Source organism: Bicyclus anynana, chromosome 3, assembly GCF_947172395.1.
Source record: "Bicyclus anynana chromosome 3, ilBicAnyn1.1, whole genome shotgun sequence".
Lineage (NCBI taxonomy): Eukaryota > Metazoa > Arthropoda > Insecta > Lepidoptera > Nymphalidae > Bicyclus > Bicyclus anynana.
Window position 1 is genome coordinate 6,519,228 of NC_069085.1, and position 22,087 is coordinate 6,541,314.

The window sequence follows — 22,087 nt, forward strand, 5'->3', positions numbered from 1 at the left end:
CTCAAACTTAAACCACTTAAACTGAGCAATGAACTATGCAATAGGTATGCAATATATTTTGACCACTATTGCCTGATTAATCCTATAGGTAAGTATAATATAATAATTAAAAAAATATACATTGGTATACGAGTATCTCTCTGTCATCTCATCATGTTCATCTGTTCATCAAAGTCAAACTTTCTTTATTCAGTAAGAACATATTTTATTCATTTGTAATCGTTATTAGGTATACCTAAGTAATATAAAAGAAAAGAAAAAGAATAAAAGTAATAGCAAAAAAAATGTACCTACCTAGGTACATTTTTTTTTCTATTACTTTTTTACATTATCCATAGTAATCACAAATTCAAAAATAATACATTCTCAAGTCAGTACGACACGAAGCATCGCATCAGTAATTTTCAATATTATTCAAGAAAAATAAACTTTTAAATATTTTAACACTATTCACAAAAACTAAAAAAATAAGATGGAGTGATTTTTTATAGGTAACTATTGACAGTAATTTACGTAGTAGTTGTTAGTTTTAAATCTTGAAATACAGATTATGAAAAAAGTTTGTCTATGCGGATGTCAAGGAGACGCGTGCTCAGACCAATTAGGTATTGTATAGGACCTGCCTCGCTAGACGTTACTTTTCTGTCAAAGTATATGATCAACGATCTAATGCGATTATAAAAACTGTCTCTATAGAATCGATGTTAAATAGTTGTAATCATGTTCGTCGGTTAAAGAGCTCCGTAAAAATACCTTTTTGTGTAATTGAATTGTTTAAAAAACGGGCAAAAACTTCTAGTTTAGTATAAGACATAGGCATACCTACCAAATCTAAGCTCGTTTTCTTCAGAAAATGACAGACAATTTTATTCGTGACTATGAGTGCAATACAGGTCCTTTTAATTGATTATGAAACACGGCTAAAACTCACGTGATATTATCAGGTCGGAGTATGCCTGACTAGTTTCGAACCCATACGGGGCCCTTAGTCATGAGCTGGTTCTTGCATCGCGATCACGATCCAAACTGTTTGGATCCTTTTATAATTGGTCTGAGGACGCGTGACGTTTGTCTTTTTTTTTTCATCGCGCTGCTTGTATTCTTTATTTTGTGTGTACCTATCTAATCAGAACTTAAAGCTGCAAACGTATAATAATTACCTAAAGTTATTAAGTTACGTCGAGTTTCGAATCACTATGTCAAGTTCTTTACAATTTTTTTTGCAAGTGAATACCTACATTAACTATTTTATGAAGTAGTAGTTGATATAGACGGGCCTTGTCTACTTGTATCATATCTCGAGATACCCTACATCTACTGGCTCTTAATAATTCACCCCCTTTTAAGCAAAATGAGAACAGAGCGTCTTTTCGTGCCTCCCCGTGTATTAACTATACAAACCGTGAAATACTGCCTTCACCGACCCACATTATGACGACTGCCAACTCTATACCTCACTACCTACCGACTTTAAGATGGAAGCACACAATAAAAACGCCCCACTTGAATACTTAATTAAGTTTAGTTTACTAGGATTATAGAGTAGAGCTAGAATTTTGTCGAAATCTCCTCCAGTGAAGGATTCCCCATAGGCATAGGCGTATATAGTAGGGGGGCAGAGTGGGCCGTGGTCACCCGTGGTAAAATTAAAATTCTGTGATGTACCTACGTCAAAATACAAAATATACAAAAAAAATCAATATAATCTATAGACCCGTTTCAGAGGCCAGCGGCCAGCCACAAACATTGTAAACGAAATATCTATTATGTTGAGTGTCGACTCTCCTCAGCGGCATGTCAGTCAGGGGCCAGGCCCATCCTAGGAAATAATCCTAGATACGCCAAAGCCCATAGGTTTCCCTACTTGACCCTGAAAGTCCTTGGGCCTCCCTGGAGATGCTTTTAGTGTCATTCTACAACCCTCCCCTCCTTCATCATCAAGCCCTCGGGCTCTTCTCTAGCAGCTTTTATGTATTAAAAGCCACTAGACCGTCACAATGTGACGCTCTACAGAAGATTACACAATGATAGAGCTTTTGTAACAATCTTGCATAAACTCTTAACATCACTAGTGGGGGAGCAAAGTCCCCTACCAAGACAGTACTTTTTTGTAAATACCTACTACCAATACCTACTATCTATAAAAAAACTTTATTAATTAAATTAAGATTTAATACAACGTCAATTACCAAAATTACTACTTACACTACCTATGTATAACATAAGAAAACTAAATTAATGAAATCCATATATCATAATGATGCGTGTTTTGGGTAGATAGTTTAGTTGGTATATTTATTGTGTCTCCGCCATTATTTATACCAGATCCCACAGCAACGTTACGTTTTTTTGTTTTATCGGTTAAAAATACGCAAGTGAGGTGTAATGCGTATAACAACTTGATTTAATGTGACACGATACGACAATCTACGATACTTACGACAAAACTCTAGAGAATTATGTTGGTAGGTAGGTACCTACCTAATAACAGTAGGTACCTACTTAATATAATTATTATTGTTATATTGGAGATGGAATTTTCCATTTTGTATAATTTGTACGTATAGAGCATACCCTAGTTAAAAACCTCGTGCACGCTACTGGGTAGGTATACCTACTTACCTAATTGTAAAAAATGTCTCTCTCATAGACCAAGTTTCGCCATTGGCACTACTTACCAATTCTTTTGTGGGCAGGTGCGTAGGTACCTCTCGTACTTACCTACGTATACTAAGAGTAGGTACCTAGAAGTAGACTACTCTTTTTAGTAGTAGGTACCTACTATAGGTACTCCTAGGTAACTATTAGGCAATATTTACCTAATTAAGTATCTACCTATCGATCTGCTAACAATGATGTTTGTCTCAATGAGACCAAATTGTAAGGAACATCATATAAAAGTACATCTAACTATCCTACTTATCTAACCTTAAAATTATACCTACTAAAAAAGATAACCTTCTATACTATACTATTTGTTTTGTGACAGGAATGTACATTGTACTACTGTGTTCCATCATAGAATTCATATGCTAATTGACAAACATTATGTTATCCCGCTCTAACAGCCGTATATTGATCATTGAATAACGTCGTTCTCTTTCTAATCTACTGATCTGAATTAATGGGCGGCGCGGACGCGGTGAATGCGCGCGATTTCATTATAAAACTTTCTCTGATATTTTGTCAATAAGTTTTTTATTGTATTTTCTACTAAATTTTCACAAGAATTGGGCTTGATTGCAGTTGCGATTGCTTAAAACAAGATCGAATTATTAAAATTCTTTGATAAAAATATTATGATTTATGAAGATAAATTCTGGAAAATTACGTAGGTAGCTACGTACCTACCTTACATAAAATACTCTAAAATCAAACTCGACTCGGGCTTTTCTGGATATTTTTCATCCATCATCTGACATATCAAGATGGGATAAAACTTGCAAAACTTTTGCAACGGAATGCACAAATTATTGAATGCTAACAATGAATTATGACGGGAGTGAGCAAGTGATATGGAATACAAATTAAATAATAATGTGATATTGTTATGAGTAGGGGCGCCGGGGCCGGCGACAGCGGGGAGCGAGCCGACTGGCCCCGGTTGCCCCGGCGGATGGGGAGGCCCCGCCCCGCCCCGGCCGGCCCCCGCCGCCGCGAGCACGCGCGTTCAGTCCGCGTTCAACCGTCGTGCCGTGTCGCTCCGACTCGCCGTGCCGCGTCGCGCACGCTCGATCGACTTTCGCTTACATACCGTGCCGTTTTCTTACAAAAAAAATGAGCTAATTTCCAATTTCCGCGTGCAATAACAATTAACTGTTTAATTAATTCATGTTTAGTATAAGAAAATTATGATTGAACGATGTGTCGGACGGAATGATACAGTGTTAGAATTAGGACTGGGGTACTGAGTGTTGATGGATGTGGAGGGGTGGGGCTCCAGGATGGTCGCGGAGGAGGGCAAGACCCGGGCCACGGACTTTTCCATCGCGGCCATCATGGCTCGCAGCGCGGAGCAGAGGCGAAGCCCCGTCGCCAGCTCGCCGCCATTCCTCGGTAAGATAGGCCTAACTGGGAAACTTGCCGAATGCGGTCGGCGGAATCGGTTCAACAAGAAATAAAAATACCTACCTCGTAAAATAAAACGATTGTTTTGGTAATTGTTCAGTTGATTAAGTAGGTGTACTAGTAGGTATTGATGTAGGTTAGGCAGAGATGTTCATGTACCTACCTATTTGTCGAAATTTTCATTTGCTTGGGTTGAAAATGGATAGAACCTGCTGAAACTAAACATAAATTCTTGATTTTAAGTAGGTACGGTAGGTACTTACCTACTTACTTGACACTTGATAATTGATAAGAGGTAAATAGGTAAGTTATCTGCATAGCCACTAAGAATAAGGAAAGGTAAGTAGGTATGTACATGTCTAAATACATGTATTATGTATTTGTATACCTACCTATTAGAGAAGGTTTTGATCCAGTTAGGCAAATACTTATTAGAATTGTAGACAGATAAATAATATCCAAGCCCAAAGATATTAATATAAAATGTTAACCTACAATAATCTAGTCATTAAATTTTAAGCAAATCACAAACCTAGCTCACTACATACCTAGTACGTACCTATCTTTTAAGATATTTTAACTGCTTTCCTACTCTACATTCTAATTATTTAAAAGTTTAAATATTGTAGGTAACTAACTTGTTAACGTTTAGGTATTTTGTAAAATAGGTAAGCACCTACGTATGGTAGTTTAATAGGTATACCCACATTAATCAAAACTCCGTCGGTAAGTTATCTTACTAGCACATATTACATACCTAATACGTAGATAGTAAAAATTATAGACGTGTTAGGTCTAGGTGCCTTCGTCTATGGTAAAAATAAAGAAAATCGCTCACTATAGGTACTGAACCAATAAAATTGTTTTACTTATAGGTATGCGTAGTGCTAGCCACTCACCATCCAAAAGTTCATGTGCCTGCAGCGCTAACGGCAGGACAATCGATAAAATGTCATACACACGCTCAGTTTTGTCGGATATCCTGCCGAAGCGCTGCAGGCCCTTGAAATTATTGGATTGCGAGTGACTAGTAAAAGTGATTCTACACTTCATCTCTCACTACGAGTAAGAGTGCACAGCTGTGAGCTTTCTTTGCGCACTTATGTACTAGGTAGGTACCTATCTCTTGATTAGATCGGGAAGACGTTTAATAAACATCTTAATGAGAAAAAAAAATAATTAATAAAAACTGTCTAACTGATTCAGTAAATTGTAAGTTAGACAGTTTTTCTTGAGTTGTTTATGTTTACACGTTATTAGTTACTAGTAGTCGCCGCGCGGTTTCACCAGCGTGGTTCCCGTTCCCGTATGCATACTAGGTAGGGATAAAATAGCCTTCCTCGATAAATGGGCTATCTAACACTGTAAGAATTTTTCACATCGGACCAGTAGTTCCTGAGATTAGCGCGTTCAATCAAACAAACTCTTCAGCTTTATAATAATAGTATAGAGTACAGATTAAGCACCTACCAAACTAGGCGGCCACGAGTCAAGACCACGATCAATGGCTGCAACGACCAGGTTTGTCAAGTGCTTATAGTTATTTACAGGATACCTACTACCTATAACACAATCAATTTTTATTATTTTTGTCTGTCTGTACCGATTTGAACGGGATTTTCTTTGGTAGATAGAGGAGTTTATTGAGCAATATATAGGCTACTTATTGATCCCGGAAAAATGCATGGTTCCCGCGGGATATAGGTAAAGCTGAATTTCACTCGTGCGCATGCGCTCACTACTAGCAACAACGTACCTACACCGGATCGCCTCGCTCGTGAGGTGATCACTCGATGATAGCTCGCTGATACTCACTCGTGCACACCTAGGACCAAACCCTGATAGACTACTCGGAAATTTGTTGACCACGCGCGGTTCACTGGTGACAACGCGGCGTCCACCCGTGGTCCACCTGTCGACTACAAGTGGACGCCAAGCGACGTGACAGTGCGGTCGGGTCCCGGGTCCTAATGAGCTACGATCGATCGATCGATCGATGCGATTATTTGTTCTCTAGCTAGCTAGCTATTTTTCTATGCCGTAGCCAAGCAATGCTTCCTACGTTGCTGCTCTCCCTGTCTATCCACACGAGGTCCACACACTGCTCTACTAGCGCAAATACTCGCGACGCCTCTACTAGCCCTTTGACTCGCACTAGCCTCGACAATACCTATTGGAAGCGGTGCGCAAGACGAGTAACGTGGCCACAACTTCTCTACCTACTTTCCTCGCTACTTTCCTCGCCACTCGTGCAGTGTGTGACGGGCGGATTAAGTACAGCTATTTATTATCATTATATTTTTGCAAGACGATTTAACTTTAGTTGTACATCTTTTACAACTACAATTATTCGAAAGCCGCAATTATCAATAATGAACTTACCGGATAATTGTTGGAAACGTCCAAGTTTTTGAGCACGGCACCTAGATAACCCTAGGTTTTCAAAGAAGAGATGAAAATTGTCTGAGTACTTTGTAGTGTTTGCTAGCTAGTTCAAACGGTGCAGGCGCGCGCTAGTTGGTAGCACTGCGACGAACTGCTAATGGCAAGCCGTCGATTCCGCGGTGTGTGTCCAACATTACCAACTGCCGAAATCAATTCAGACTAAATATCTATTAATAAAGTGCATTGATGTCCATGTTTTATTGTACGAATGTTTGGTAAACAGAATGTTTATAAATTGTATCATTGGTCTGTGACTAAGCCCTCATTCGCACGAGCGTTTTTTTAACGAACGTTAAAAAGATAACGGCGGTAAGATAGGTAAATAGCACGAATAAGTAAGTAAATCGATATTAGTTGCCATTTAACAACAAAAATCCATTCGTTGAGTGGATTTAGCACATCACCTTTCTCCGAAGGTTATTAAATTCGAGACCCGACGTTGGTCGAAGGGTTCACTAATTGTGAGCTCGACATAGACGCGCGCGCAGGCGTCGTGTTGCCGTTGGCTAATTGTTAATCACAGATTAAACACAAACATAACTTGCCATTATAAACAGATTAGGAATTTTCAGATTGGTAAGCATTTATGTAATGAATACCCGTTTGAAGTAATTTGTAAGATTTAACCAAAGGTAAATAGCGAGAATTAGTAGTAGGATCGATTTTAGTTGCCATATAGTTAACAACAAAAATCGATTCGTTGAGTGGATTTAGCGCTCAGTTTACCTTTCTCCGAATTCTATAAAGCTCGAGACCCGACGTTGGTCGAAGGGTTCACTAATTGTGAGCTCAACGTATACGCGCGCGCAGGCGTCGTGTTGCCGTTGGCTAATTGTTAATCACAGATTAAACACAAACATAACTTGCCATTATAAACAGATTAGGAATTTTTAGATAGGTAAGCATTTATGTAATGAATACCCGTTTGAAGTAATTTGTAAGATTTAACCAAAGGTAAATAGCAAGAATTTGTAGTAAAGCGATTTCAGTTGCCATATAGTTAACAACAAAAATCGATTCGTTGAGTGGATTTAGCGCTCAGTTTACCTTTCTCCGAAGGCTATAAAACTCGAGACCCGACGTTGGTCGAAGGGGTCACTAATTGTGTCCGCGCGTAGACGCGCGCGCAGGCGTCGTGTTGCCGTTCGTTATTCCCGATTAATTGCGCGGAACCGAACGCGGTCGACACCGCCCGCCCGGTGGGACACGCTACTTACAAACGAATTACTGAGCATTTTATTTATATTATAAAGGTGCATTTCCAAGTTTTACTGCCTCTTAGGTGCAGTGGTTAACTTGTTCGGTTATATTTAAATAGAAAAGCGGTTAAAATTGCGTTTGGGTTGCTCATTAGTTGGGCATACTTCGACAGATAAAACGTAAGATTTTAACCGATTTGGTCAAAATAGTTTTGCCGCAAGAGAAACTGTGACTGTGAGAGACGGTATCGAGGAGATGAGAGCAACTTACCAAGTTATTTAATTGTAACAGGTCCATCATCGCGGCAGAGTTCGCCGGCGTCGCTCAGTTCGCCGGCGTCCAGCTGCCGATCACCCGTACCCGACGAGGATGTGGAGGTGGACGTGGAGCAGTGCTCGGACGGCGAGCGGGACGCGTCGGACGCGGCCGCCCCTTCCCCCGCGCCTTCGTCAGGTAACACCTGAGTAACTAACGTCGCAACAGAGTTCGCCCGCGTCCAGCTGCCGCTCGCCCGCGTCCGACGAGGATGTGGAGGTGGACGTGGAGCAGTGCTCGGACGGCGAACGGGACGCGTCGGACGCGGCCGCCCCTTCCACCGCGCCTTCGTCAGGTAACACCTGAGTAACTAAATCGCGGCAGAGTTCGCAAGATTCGTAACCAGAGCCTCTTGGCTATTATGTATTCGTAAAGCTATTGAGGCGTGAATTTTAAATAGTAGAGCTTTTTGTGCTACAAATCATCAGGGGAAAACCTATTACCGTCATACTCTTTTCTGCCCTTCTTCAGTTTGAGGTGTATGGTTGCCATTAAAATTACAGATGCGAGGCTAAATAGAGTTAGGAAGGAAAATTAGGAACCGAGAAATTTCCTAATAATCGATTTTTGTTACCTGGAATATCTTATGGCGCAAATACGAGATTTTAGGATGACTTAATATAGAAAGCCAAATATGAATAACTAGCTGCTGCTGATACCCGCGACTTTGTCCGCGCAAAATTTACATTTTCCATAAATCGTGTTCATTCCAAATTTCACATAAATCCATTCAGTAATATTTGCGTGAATCAGTAACAAATATTTGTACCATCCATAACAAATATCATATAAGCTTTTCAGCTTTAATCTCGCGGTAATTTTTTTGCTGGATAATAAGGAGTCTTTGTGTCAGGCTATCATCTATCTCAATTCCTAATTTCAGTGAATAACTGTATTCGTATAGGGTACAGTAATCGGGACGTGAAAGAGTAACAAACATTCATACCAGTTTTGCGCAGATCTTGCATGGAATTTTTCGGGATAAAAGTAGCTTGTGGTAATACAGAGTATTATGTATATAATATTAGTAGGGTTTTCCATTTATAGAATGGCCTTCAAGAGGGTCAAATTATTATAGAATTCAGCCTAGATATTTTTAGAAACGAGCAAAAAACTAACTTAACCACACTAAAATATAATAAAGTAGACGTGTCCATAGGTTAGGTACTAAACCTAATTTGCATGCTCGAAACTAAGCTGCTCCAACATAAATAAAATAATTATTTAAATAAACGCACAGATTTTTATTGTACACACGATTTATGTTTTTTTTAATAATATTTATGAGCAATATTTAGGCTACCATAGTTAACAATCCTAAAGAATCTCTTGTTCATATTAATGGCATGTAAAACTTTAAGGCTATAAAAATTTATCTCCTAATTACAATCTAAATACGGTAGTAAGAGTATGCATTCCGTTATTATAAAAAATGGACTCCATTTATAATTTGAAAACATATAAAATGCACGTAGGTAATTACAGTTTTGACACACAATACCTTCGAACTCAGCCATTGTGACGCAAAAAGTAAATTGGAGTTGTGATTACAGCATTATTATCATAATAAACAAGAATTTCTCATACAACTGGTCGGTTCACACCGCGTTCTTCTGTGATTGAATGAGTATAGAAAATGTTAGTCCAAGAGACCACCGTAACTTTCCCTGTGCATGGAGAACATAGGTACATTAATCCGCGATCTGTATAGAAAAGTTCTCTCATCATGTGTATTGCAGAAATTCTTAATCGAAGAATAATAATTAATAATTAGATTGTCGTCGTCGAACGTTGATTAATTGTGAGAAAGCTTAATAATGTTTGTCTTATTTATGAAGACTGCTACTAGCGTAATGTATAAAGTAAGTGGTATATTTAACACAAGTACCTAACATGCAAATTTAATCTCCAATCTGTACCTATTACTACTCAGTAGGATAATTAGATAGGTTTTTTACTTGGTCATTATAATGTTTTCACAGAATACTACATGAATTAATTAAATTAAATTAAATTAAAGTACAAGGTTTAATGTTTTCTTTTAATTTAATTCAGGGATGCGAAATCAACCTTATTTTATTAATATGTTCACAAGTAATGAATGATGGTATTGAAAGCTAAATATAAATCAAAGAATTAAAATTAAAAATACACATAAATTGATGCAGGTATATTTTGATTCAATAATGATAATACTTGCATGAGTATTTAGTTCTCTTCATCTCACCGCAGGCTCTTCTACTATACGATGTTGTCACATAAATATGATCAGTCAGTTCATTGATCAGTAGTTGCCTACTGCCTACATTGTTTGTCTTTTTTTAGATTAATAATTTGACAAGATTGAGTGAGTTATGAGTATAAACCAAGTCGGCAATACAATGATAGGTAATAATGCATTTATGTCAGTCACAGGAAGCTAAATGGCACTTAATAATAGACATATAAGTACTCGTAATTGTGTTCTACTTTTCTTTAAGGTTATGTAAACTGTGTATTAGACACTGCATTTCTTATAATCAAGAATTAAAATATCAAAATATTGTGCTTCTCTTTCTGTAAAAATATTGAGATATTCTTTCTTCCCTTAACTTCTCAGAAAAAATTTCAGCCCTGAGTAGGGATGACGTTGGTGGTGTAAAACCCCTGTCATCATTAACTATCTGATAATGATCGATCTGGGGTCAGAGCGATAGCCTTTATAAAGATTATTATCAACGCCGCTTGCGATTACAGGCGGAAACCTGGGTGGAATCATCTTGTGGTCCCTGGAGTCACGTGCTATAGATCACAACTTCATAGATGCAAAAATCCACTGTTTACCCTCAGGACTCATTATGAACCTGTATTAGAGAAAGAATTTTCCATTTTGTATAATTTGTACACATAGTACAACCCTAAAGCAGGCTACTAGTTTCAGAGATGGCGTTCTTTACCTATACTTACCCCATTTATTTCTCTACTGTATAGAATGCAATTTATAAAACCATAGCTTGCCTTTAATACGGTGAAATGTTCACAGAATTAGGCGAAAGGGACACGCCCTCTCCCGCGCGCCCGCTGCCGCCCCCCGCGACCTCCTGCAACTGTGAGGAACTTTTGTCGGTCGACTGTCAGCTGGAGACCAAAGAACTATGGGATAAGTTCCACGATTTGGGCACTGAAATGATCATCACTAAGACCGGGAGGTAAGTGATGTAGTATAAGATTTTTCTACTATAAAATGTCCTGCCGACCAATTTTGGTCATCATCATCATCGAGTCCTTAGGTACCTCAAATTGAAAATTGTTCTATCGATTTTGTGAAATGTTTTTGAGCTGAATGTAGTTAAACTTGGTCCAGTCCCTAATGTCGTCCATCCATTTACGCTACTGTATCCCAGTTGCAGGTAGTCCAGGTTTTGCATTTTAAAATAGACCTAGGAAAAACATACTCATCACACAGCTCTCAACACTAAAACTAAAAATTATGCTAAATTGTGATGACGAATTTAGTAAAAATCTGCTACATTTAATGTTACCTCAATAGAGAAGATACAATAATTTTCGTTAAATTGGAATTGAAAATTCTTAATGAACAAGTATTTCAAAGGCCGAAGAATGACAAAGTTTGAAATGTTGACAGAAATTTTCTTAAAGGCACTCAATATATGAAATATGGAAATTAATTACTTCATCAGCGCAAAGTAATCTTTTCACTTCGCAACGCCATCACCGCATGACTCCACTCCATAATCGCCCCAACAAAGGGTTCAAGAATTCATCAGATAAAGTGGCCAATTTCGGAATAATTACTCCGCGAACCCGGCCGTCCTTCAACCCTTTAACGAGATAAATTAAAAGTACATTTTTATCCTAACCGTCGTAATGCCGGGCCATAAATTCAGAAAGCCCCAAAGACAAGCGCAATGGGGGAGGGGAAGATGTTTTTATAGTCACACCGAGAGTTTATCTAAATAATTGCGTAGTCGGTGGCGGCGAGCGTAAAATTGGCATTGTGTACGCTCGAGGGGCCCGCGCTGCATTTTGACGGGAACAAGTCTCTTTAGGAAACGCTACGGTGACGTAATTGACTTTTGATAAAGAGGTTGTCACAGATACGTCGCATTTTCTTCGAGTACATTTTCATAAGGATATTTTTAACGCTATTTTATTTGTTATCCGTATTTCTAAGCATCCTTCACGAGTTGGGGCTAGATTTGTGATCTAGCCTTTTAAATAACTGATAAAAATGACGTATTTTCTTCATATATATTTCACAAAATACGTATTTTTGATCTCCCAGCATCGTTTTCAGGTAACTGTACCTTTTTTGAGGTGTTGTATAAGTTGTTCATTAATGTTTATAGGTATGTTAAAACATTTACATTATTGATTAGTGGTTTACATTGATAATTTTTGCGAAGTGCTTTGTTTTTGGTGTTGGTATTCCGCTGAAAATTGGTATTTCATTGAATTGTTTCATCAAGTGTTTGAACCTCGAGCTGTTACATGTTTCTGATTATAATGATCTTATGAATGATAATAATAATAATAATAATAATAATAAATTGGGACCGGTCCATTATCACGGACAGGACTATTCTTGCGAATAAGCCTGACATCGTGGTGTTGGACCGGGCACAGTCAAGGGTGTTTTTAGTGGACATCACAATTCCATATGACGAGAACCTTGTGAGAGCAGAGACAGAGAAAAAACGTAAATATCTAGATCTGGCTCACGAGGTTACCGCCATGTGGCATGTGGAGTCCACTGAAATCATCCCCATCGTTATATCTGCCAACGGTTTGATCCCAGTCAGCCTCGCTCACCATCTGGGGCGGCTGGGGTTCCGTGGCAGTTCGCTCGCAGGCAAGATGCAAAAAGCGGTCTTGCTGGACTCGGCTAGGATAGTCCGCCGGTTTCTCCACCTGTCGCCCTGACCCCCGGCCGTTTGGTCTCCCTGCCGGGGTGAATCCTCCGCCCGGTGCATATATGTATTTATGTAATATATATTTAAGTTTATTTATTTTGTGTATTTAAGTAAGTTTATTTTTTTTTTTCCCTTTGGCTTTTTATATATATTTATTTTGTACTGGGCGTGAGAGTTTAATTCATTTGGATAATAATAATAATATCGTTTATTTGCAAGAATTAAGATGGTTTTCCATCATAAGATCAGATCAGATCAGATGGTTCATAAAATCAGATGGATCATATATTTGCTCCGTCGACTCTTAGCATAAAAAGTACCCATACAATCTACGTGTATAGGACAAATACATTGAACACCAGTAAGCTGCATATTAGTCTCGTGTCATATGTCTCGGCCCCCGCTCGCAACAAGTGCAGTTAGGCTAAATCACAGTAGCCAGTGGCCCGGAGAGGATTCAATCTCGAGGGTGATGTCTCTATTGTGTGATTGCGTGTATTGCAACCGAACGGTTTTGATACAATTCAATTAGACGTATCTACGCGTGGTTACCGAAGTCAAAATTAATTTCAAATTTATTAAATTTTATCATAATATGTCAGGTTATATCTTATTATACGAGTATAAATAGTACGTACATTTATGTACCTACTAAGTTTTGGTGTAACCTTATTAAGTAATAATACATATTTACTGTATGTCTGGCTGTGATTTCAAAATATTTGTTAATTTTTCAAGTTCTTACAGCTATTTGCACGATACTAAAACACAATCAAGCTTTTTTAAAATTTTCGTCTGTCAGTCTTTCTGTTTGTCCGGAACTCTGGAACGGCTGAACCGATTTTATTAGGCATTGACTAAAACATAGAGAAGATTATGGAGCAACATCTAGGCTACTTTTTATCCCAAAAACATAAATGGTCCCTGCGGGATTTTTAAAAATCAGAGTTTAACGCGTACAAAGTCGCGGGCGTCCGCTAGTTAACAATAAACCAAAAGTAGTAATAGTAGTAGGTAGTAGGAATATCAATATTACTTATTCCTTGACATTTATGTTGAAATGTACAGCGTAGCATTTCTCTAATATAGGAAGTTTTATACTATTACGACTCGTTGTTGTTATTATTATTATTATCTCGTACCTATTATGGTTTTCCATTTAACATCAGGCATTTAACTCATATTCAAAATCTTTTGTTACTATCTGCTATAACCTTAGAAAATAATACATATTATAATAAAATCATGAAATACGTAAGTTCTCTTGTTTCCATAAAAAGAGAATATCCATTATATTTATTTATATCGTCTTCGATTACACCAGAATAAGTTATAATAAAAATGATTTTATCTCAAGATTGTGCAGTCGTGGTATCATTGGCTAAACAAGGGATAAATCAACCCGTCCAATCAAAATGGGATATCAGGGACAAATTTTATCATGGAGGGTGGCGGAGCGTGTTTTTAAATTGCTTTACAATGCTTTGTCTATTAATTGTAGGATGTTTTGGAGATAAAACATTGTTACGGATATTTATAAGCTGTTTTTTTGACCGCCTTAAAAAGGAGGAGATTCTCAATGTTATTTTTTAATGTTTGTAACTCATAACTTCGTCACTTGTTACCCAATTTTGTTTTTTTTTTTTTTTGAAAGAGTAGGTAAGTACTCACTAGTCACTTTCATGAAATTCGGTTTAATACTTTTGTGTTAAAATCAAAATAACAGAAATACGTCTTTGAGGTCTGTTCAATTTTTATGTTAGAAAATTAGGTATGATTTGGTACACTTGTTCCCTACATTAAAACAAAAATTGATATTGAAGTAAATATTGATAAATTCTTGTGTTCGAGGGAGGGAAATTAATGATTTAAGTTCAAAAAACATGCCTATTCTTAAAAAAATGTAGTATACTTGTAGCGATTAGATTTTTAATCTAATGAAGATATTCATCAGTTTATTAGGTGGCTGAAGATGATAAGACCATAATAAGACTATGATAAAACGAAACGATAGAAGAAGAAGTTTTACCAATAAATTACGTGGTTTTTGGATGCTTGATTCTAAATAGAACGTATTGAAAAAGCAAAAGTGATGCAAAAACTTGTTAATTTTATAGCTTTGAAGTATTATTGAGCTCATTTTTATGACAGAATAATATGAATACGTAAACTGGTGCTTATCTTCGGGCTCTTCGGACGTCCCATAATATGCTTCAACTTTTTTATTGCACACAATCTCTTCTCTCCATTTTAGGGTTGCTCTATAGTATACAACCTGCGGGTATGAAACCGCTTGAAAACATTTTGAACCGACAGTGACTTCGTTCGCTTAGGATTTTTCGTGAGTAAAACAGCTAGACTTTACAAATAACTTCGTATTTATATTCCTTATATATCTATATGTAATTTTAAAAGTCAAAATGGAATAGAGGAATATAACATAAAATATTTTTATTACTTACATTATTCTTAAAGTTTCATTGTTATTATGATATGAATTTTAAGATAAAAACACTAACTAAAAAATATATTTTTAGCGATTTAAAAATTCATTTCGAGTTGAATCCTGGTTCATGTAACCGCTCTTCTTTATCTAGATTACAATTTTATATGTAAAATGTAACCACCCATTGCAACAAAAAAAAAGTATTTTTAAAAATTTTCATTGGTGATAATTGAGGAAAAACTCGAAAGATTCCGAACACGCCCACAAGTCCAGTCTTTGTCGTTTTCTGTAATTTTTTTAAATCATCGTTTTGAATATGTTGACATCGATATTAAAAATCGATATCGTCACATCACTATCCGTACCCTCGAAAATAAAATGTCAGTTTGACACTTTTTATTTGTGCCTCATTTTTCGATTCGTCTTGATTTACAAGCGCCTTTACTGCTGACTTTGTTGGTACCTAACTCGCGACGATTTATGCGTTGGACCCCGCAGGACAATGTGCGGGGTCCAAAAAGATCCCAAATATTTGGACACTGTCGCTGTGACTGACTTTATGGTAATGATGTTATTTTGAATTTGACAATGTTGAAATGCTTACACGAATTTTGTCGAATGTTTTTAGTGGATGAAACAATCTTACTACAGTTTAGTTATTTGGAAAGTAGGCATTGAAATATAAGCATTTAATAATTCTCATTTTTTTTTACTATTACCTCCAAATCCAAACGGACTTGCCGGAATTGATTCCAATAGATTGCATCAGCACCTATTTGATTTGATTACTTATCGAAAAATTAACACTATTGGCGGGAGTCAGGTGGGATTTTAGAATTTTGCATTTCAATTGGTAAAAAAAACTATAGTATTACAGCCTGTCTTGATGATTACTGTTTACCATAAAGAAACTAGAAATGAAGGTAGAAAACGCATTTCATTTCATAACTTATTTATTTTAAATCATGTATGGTTTGTTTATAAAATGGTATATAAAATATATCCATATCTAATTGTTCTAAGCTGATTAATCAAATTTTTTCAATTTAATTATTTTCATTAATTTAAGAACAAGTTAATTATAATTAATATTAGTTGTGAAATGACTAGTGATTTATACCCTCATTTGTAATTTGTTTGTTGGTAAACAGTACTCATCAAGAAAGGCTGTAGTACAGCCAGAAAGCCTGGGAACCGTTCCGACCTCACAAATTACATTTACGTTTTTCGCCTCAATAATCATTCACTAATTGTGTCGTAAATATAAGATACTTTTTCCAGAAGCATTCTCGAGTGGATATCGTGATCCTTGCGTCACCGCTAATTGTCTACGTCCGCAGTTTGAGCGATCGGCCGCGACATTAAGCGTTTTATCGCTTTTTAATACTTGACAATTACCGACCGATGTCGTTGGAAGTATCATGCTAATAAATTCCTGTAACCTGCCAAACGTATACCTGTTAATATAACCTTTATTGCCTACGTCATAACAATCATTATGACAGACATTATCCGCGACCTCTGTGAGCCACAGTTATAATTCCATCTCAGGAATATAGCTCCTTTAGCTCATCAGTATAGAGTTTAATTTGCCATTTACATTTTAATTCACTGTACACAGGGCCACATGTTAAGGTGGTCAGTTTACGGCGTTTTTTGCTTGGTAAAATAAAAACTACATGTTTAATCGTAGGCGACTGTACAAGGAAGTTATGAATAGGTAATCATTTCATAGTATATTAACTATCAATGTTATGGCCAAAGATACCGCTTCAATTAGACGTTGAAACAAAGTAGCGCTTTGGTCTCTTACGACCAAGTAATGTGGAAAATTAGGTATTATGTACGCATTACCGTTAGGCATCCACGGTAGCTATCCCATAATAGTTTATTGTATACTTACATATTGCTTAATTGCTTGGCTCTTTAATGATGCTGTTACTTATACGAGTACCAGCGGCGAAGAGCCCCACAAGCCGATTCCCGGTTACCGTTTACAAATCCTTTCATATTAATTAATGTAATGAATATGTTGTAAGGATATATAACGATAACGTAACAGCAGTATAGGTTCATAATTTTTCAGATTTTTAAGATTTTTCAAACAATTTTTTGATAAAATAAAGAGTTCTGATGTGAAATTCGCTAAAACAGTTCTTTCTCGACCGTTAAAAAATAATAAAAATGATTTCATACATTCAAATTACAAATAGGTAAAGCTCCTAGAACATAGGAATTGCTAAAACTGGCGTACAACTAGATTCGCTCTAAAAAAAACTACCACATAAGATTTTTATTACATTCGTCCACAATAAATGTTTTGTACGAATTGTGATTGATCGCACTGTGCTACATATTAATTATATTTTATTCAAATTTTAATTACGACTTCTAAAATACTGCCAGATAAAATCTAACAGTTATACGTAATGCGAAGGCACTGACAAATAAATTTAAAATATCGCTTATTAAATTTATAAAAGTGAACACATTTCTAAATTATTGTTTTCATTTCCTTTTACATTATTTGATTGAATATTAAATCAAGAGGCCAAACTATACGAGTTATGCGCTGGCACCTGGCGACCCAACTCCCGGTCAGTTCGTTCCTTTGTAGAACTTCGTATGGAGAGCTTAGGGTTGTCACATCTTTCGAATGCGCAACTTTTGAATCATCTAGAACTAAGAATTTACGACTAATATGGCAAAAGAGCAACGCTAAGCTAAGTGTCGCGACAGCCACAAACGCCGCCACAAGAAGGGGCCACAAAAGTAGCTGAAGTCACTTGTGGCCGATGTCTGTTACTTCTTTTAACCCATGCAGTATCATAACTCTCGGCTCGAACGAAGAAGGTTTAATTGCGCTGATGCTTTTGATAAGAAAACGTCGTTGTAGAATACGAATTCGTAGTTACATCCATTCAATTTTAACAGAGATGGGTGCGGAATCGTGCGAGAGGCGTTTTGTGTCGGTGTTTAGTGGCCATAGCAGAAGCGAGCAGCGACGACTGTAACGTGTGGCGGCCACAGACGTCAACCGTGTGCGGCGAGTCCATACAAAATGTACGAAAACTACAAGAAATATGCCGGTAGCGGTGTATTGTGGTTGTGGCCGGTGACCCGTGTGTGGGAGCCCTTAGGAGTAATAGCCTAATTCTCTATTCCTAATGTGAATTGAAAAAATGAATCTACTATCTATCTACCTATACAAAAATATTTTTTACACTCACTTACAGAGGAATTCATAGACGTTGTAGGGACACCCACAGGGTATCATTCAGCCGCTGACTGTCGAATTTAAACTCTATTTGTTTGACAATTTTACACTCAGCGTGTGAATAATCCCCTGGCGGTACCCCTACAACGTCTATGAATTCCACTGTTAGCTTACCTAGGCTTAAAGCGTTTAAACAAACAAATAAATCATTTAGGATACAATCGCAGATATAGATAAATATTTAACGAAGTACTAAAACATTTATAGAAATATATATTGTAATAGTAGTGTTGTAAGAGCGTATTTAATGACAAGGTTCGGTCAGAAAAGAACAATCACTATAGATTATTTATTCTGGCTGTGTTAACTGAAAGGTTAGGAAGTTATATGAATGAATGAATGATATTTTATTCAGGTATATACAGGTGTAGTAGGACCTATATACAGGTGTAGTAGGACAACATAACTGCTTTTATTGCATTCCTAGCGAGTACTTAGTGACTTTCTGTAATAGACACTGCTTTTCACGAAATAATAGGTCATCTGTCTGCTTCGTCAATTACTATAATAAAATAGTTGGCAACCCTGTTTCAAAGGTGTTGATCGCTATAAAATTATAAAAGGCTGTAACATTTAACAAACAATATTTAGTGCTGGCCGGACAGTTATTGTAGTCAATGATTACTGACGGTGGTGAGCGGCAATTACAGAGTTTTTTCTCCATAGGAACGTCCGAACAGGTGCCTGCGTACAGACCGTTTGAAGGATAATCCTTTACCTAGAAATGTTAATTGTATAATAAACATATCGGGAAATTGTGGGTAATTGCTTTTTTATACAATCACCTAACATGGTTCACATAATTACGCGGACGTGTTAATGAAAGTTATAATGATAAATTAATTTTCTATAAATTAAGTAGCTAATACAACTGTTGTTATGCGTTGTCGAAATTTCTGAAGTCAAAACGCCAACACTGCAATAAAAATGTAAGAGAAAAGTAAATTTATGTACCTATAATAATTATTATTTTTCTTCTTACAATATTTATGTTTTTCTTACCATAAGTGTAAGTGAATTGTATAAATCTAGTATAATGTAATACTCATGTCGTAGAATTTGCAAAGTCCTTTAACCTCCGAAACGGCTGGACAGATTTTTATGAAATTTTGTGTAAGAATCGGAGGTGGGTCAGAGTATCGGCCAACATCTCATCATCATCATCATATCTGCCGATGGACGTCCTCTGCAGGACATTGGCCTTTTGTAGGGACTTCCAAACATAGCGATACTGAGCCACCTGCATCCAGCGAATCCCTGCGACTCGCTTGATGTCGTCAGTCCACCTGGTGGGGGGTCGGCCAACACTGCGCTTACTAGTGCGGGGTCGCCATTCTAGCATTTTGGGACCCCAACGTCCACCGGCTCTTCGAACTATGACCAACATCTATTCTCATATTAAGTGATATTTTTTATTCACGAAATAAGGAAAAACCACGTTTCCTGGGTCAGCTAGTAGGTACTTTTTTGAAATACGTGCGTTTGCAGTGACTACTACCGGTAGAAAGAAAAATTTAATTTACTAAACAGAACTAGAAAGAACTTCACTTGGTCTTTTGAAATAGCTTAAGATCCTTGATAACCGAATAAATATTTACATTTAAATTTAGTTTTTTGCTACTTTAATTCAGTATTCAAAAAACTCATTATTTTTAACGTATCTACTTTTAGATTTAAGTTATTGTTGCTAGCACATTTAAAACGGCTAAGTAAGGTATGACTGTAAGTTTAAGTTTTATCTTAATCTTCTTATTCGGCCGAAAGTGCATAATCACGGAGCCATTTCGGCATATAAAAGCGCAGCGGGCGAACACGACCAGGCTTCATGTAATCTGTTTTAATAAATCCAGCGCGGGGTGTGTGGGGGGTGCAGTTAGGGGCGGCGGGGGGAGATATGCATTAAACTTAATTGAAATTTTCGTGGCTACGACTACGTGTTATTTCGCACTAATGCACCTTTCAACTTGACGAGTACTCTCACACTACTGAGAGGTCAACGCCCTCTGGCGGCTGATGATTTATATCGTATGTTGATAATATAAAATACTCGATTAACATATTCGGGTTATTATACACTCCAATGTTTCATATGTAAGTAACTGCTGATTTGATGTATTACATCGACCATTTAAAGTACGTATTTATATTTATATATACTTGGATGGATACTATTGATAGTACTAGTGGTCGTAATTGGACTTTTAAATAAAATAAATTATATTTCAATGCTGACATTCAATAATAATCATTTAAATTCATAGAGGAATTTGATATGGTGATCGCACCTAAATTCACCAAAAAAATTATCTGTCGTTTTTTGAGGGGGACGAGATGTGTGAGTTTACCTCGAATCGAAAATATTTATCACCAATAAATATATTCTGTGTACACTACACACAACTATAAATTTAATTCGCAATACCAGTACACACACACCAGTAATTTATACACAGACTTACACATAGCTTTTGTCTAGTTCGGACGGTAGTGTAGAAACCGAAAGGGGTGTGGATTTTCCTCCTCCTAACATGCTAGCCCGCTTCCATCTTAGATTGCATCATCACTTACCATCAGGTGAGATTGTCAAGGCCTAACTTGTAAAGAATAAAAAGAAAGCTCCAGTGGTGTAAGGACAGAGATGATGACTAATGATGAATTGATCAGTGTTGAAGTTGAAAACTCAACCCACATGCGCTGACCTGCACCCGTCTGCCTGAGGTAGTGTTAGCTTCATGTACCTCAGGTACTTGTAAGTTTTAATGGAAATTGAAACACCAATGGTGCAGCAGAAATAGGCATGGCGGTATTCGTGCAACGAACAAGCTCTAGTAGAAAGAGCTCCAATACAAAAAGGTGTATGTAGGGTTGCCAGGTCGCCAAAATTAAAAACCGGACAGTCCAGTCAGTTCGGCCTGACATTTTTGTAAAAAGGCCCGACAGCCTACATTATTGAGGATTTTGTGTACATCAGTATGATCATTACCGTAAAGTTTGTTCCCACACACACTCGTCGTTCGCCCGTTTGCTAAATGTAAAGCCGGACAAGCCGGACACCGTTTATTTTGGCCGGACACGGAATATGAAAACCTAATTATCCCGAAACCTGGCAACACTAGGTGTAGGTATGTACTATATTTTGACTCCTTTACCTAATACTTTTTATGATAGATTATGAACTCCGATTCTATCAAACTCATCTTTATACAGATGCTCTTAGTTTCTCTTCTCATCTACTTTAGTATTTAAAATTTAATATACTTAGTAATTTTATTAAAATGCAAACATGTCTTTTACCACTCCTTCGTTCCGGTATGTTAACAATACTCCTGAGATATTTTTATAACATTACCTAATAAAGCTTGCATAGAAATAAACTACTGTCTTAACCAGGGGCCGGCAACCTTTTGAGTTGTTAGAGCTAAA

The 22,087-nt window shown here is 37.1% G+C and overlaps 1 protein-coding gene across 2 annotated transcripts in view; it reads left to right on the plus strand.

Moving 5' to 3' along the window:
- Positions 1-3,679: 3,679 nt before the first annotated feature.
- The window catches only part of LOC112048683 (T-box transcription factor TBX20-like), a 117,601-nt gene continuing 99,193 nt past the window's right edge, over positions 3,680-22,087 (plus strand). The window contains exons 1-3 of one of the 2 annotated variants that reach the window (XM_024086327.2): positions 3,680-4,056; positions 8,005-8,166; positions 11,051-11,216. In XM_024086327.2, coding sequence (XP_023942095.1) covers positions 3,918-4,056; positions 8,005-8,166; positions 11,051-11,216 — 467 coding nt within the window. In that variant the 5' untranslated portion in view covers positions 3,680-3,917. Of the gene's footprint in view, positions 4,057-8,004; positions 8,167-8,211; positions 8,324-11,050; positions 11,217-22,087 lie in introns of those variants that run through there. The other variant, XM_052891199.1, reaches the window with a different exon arrangement.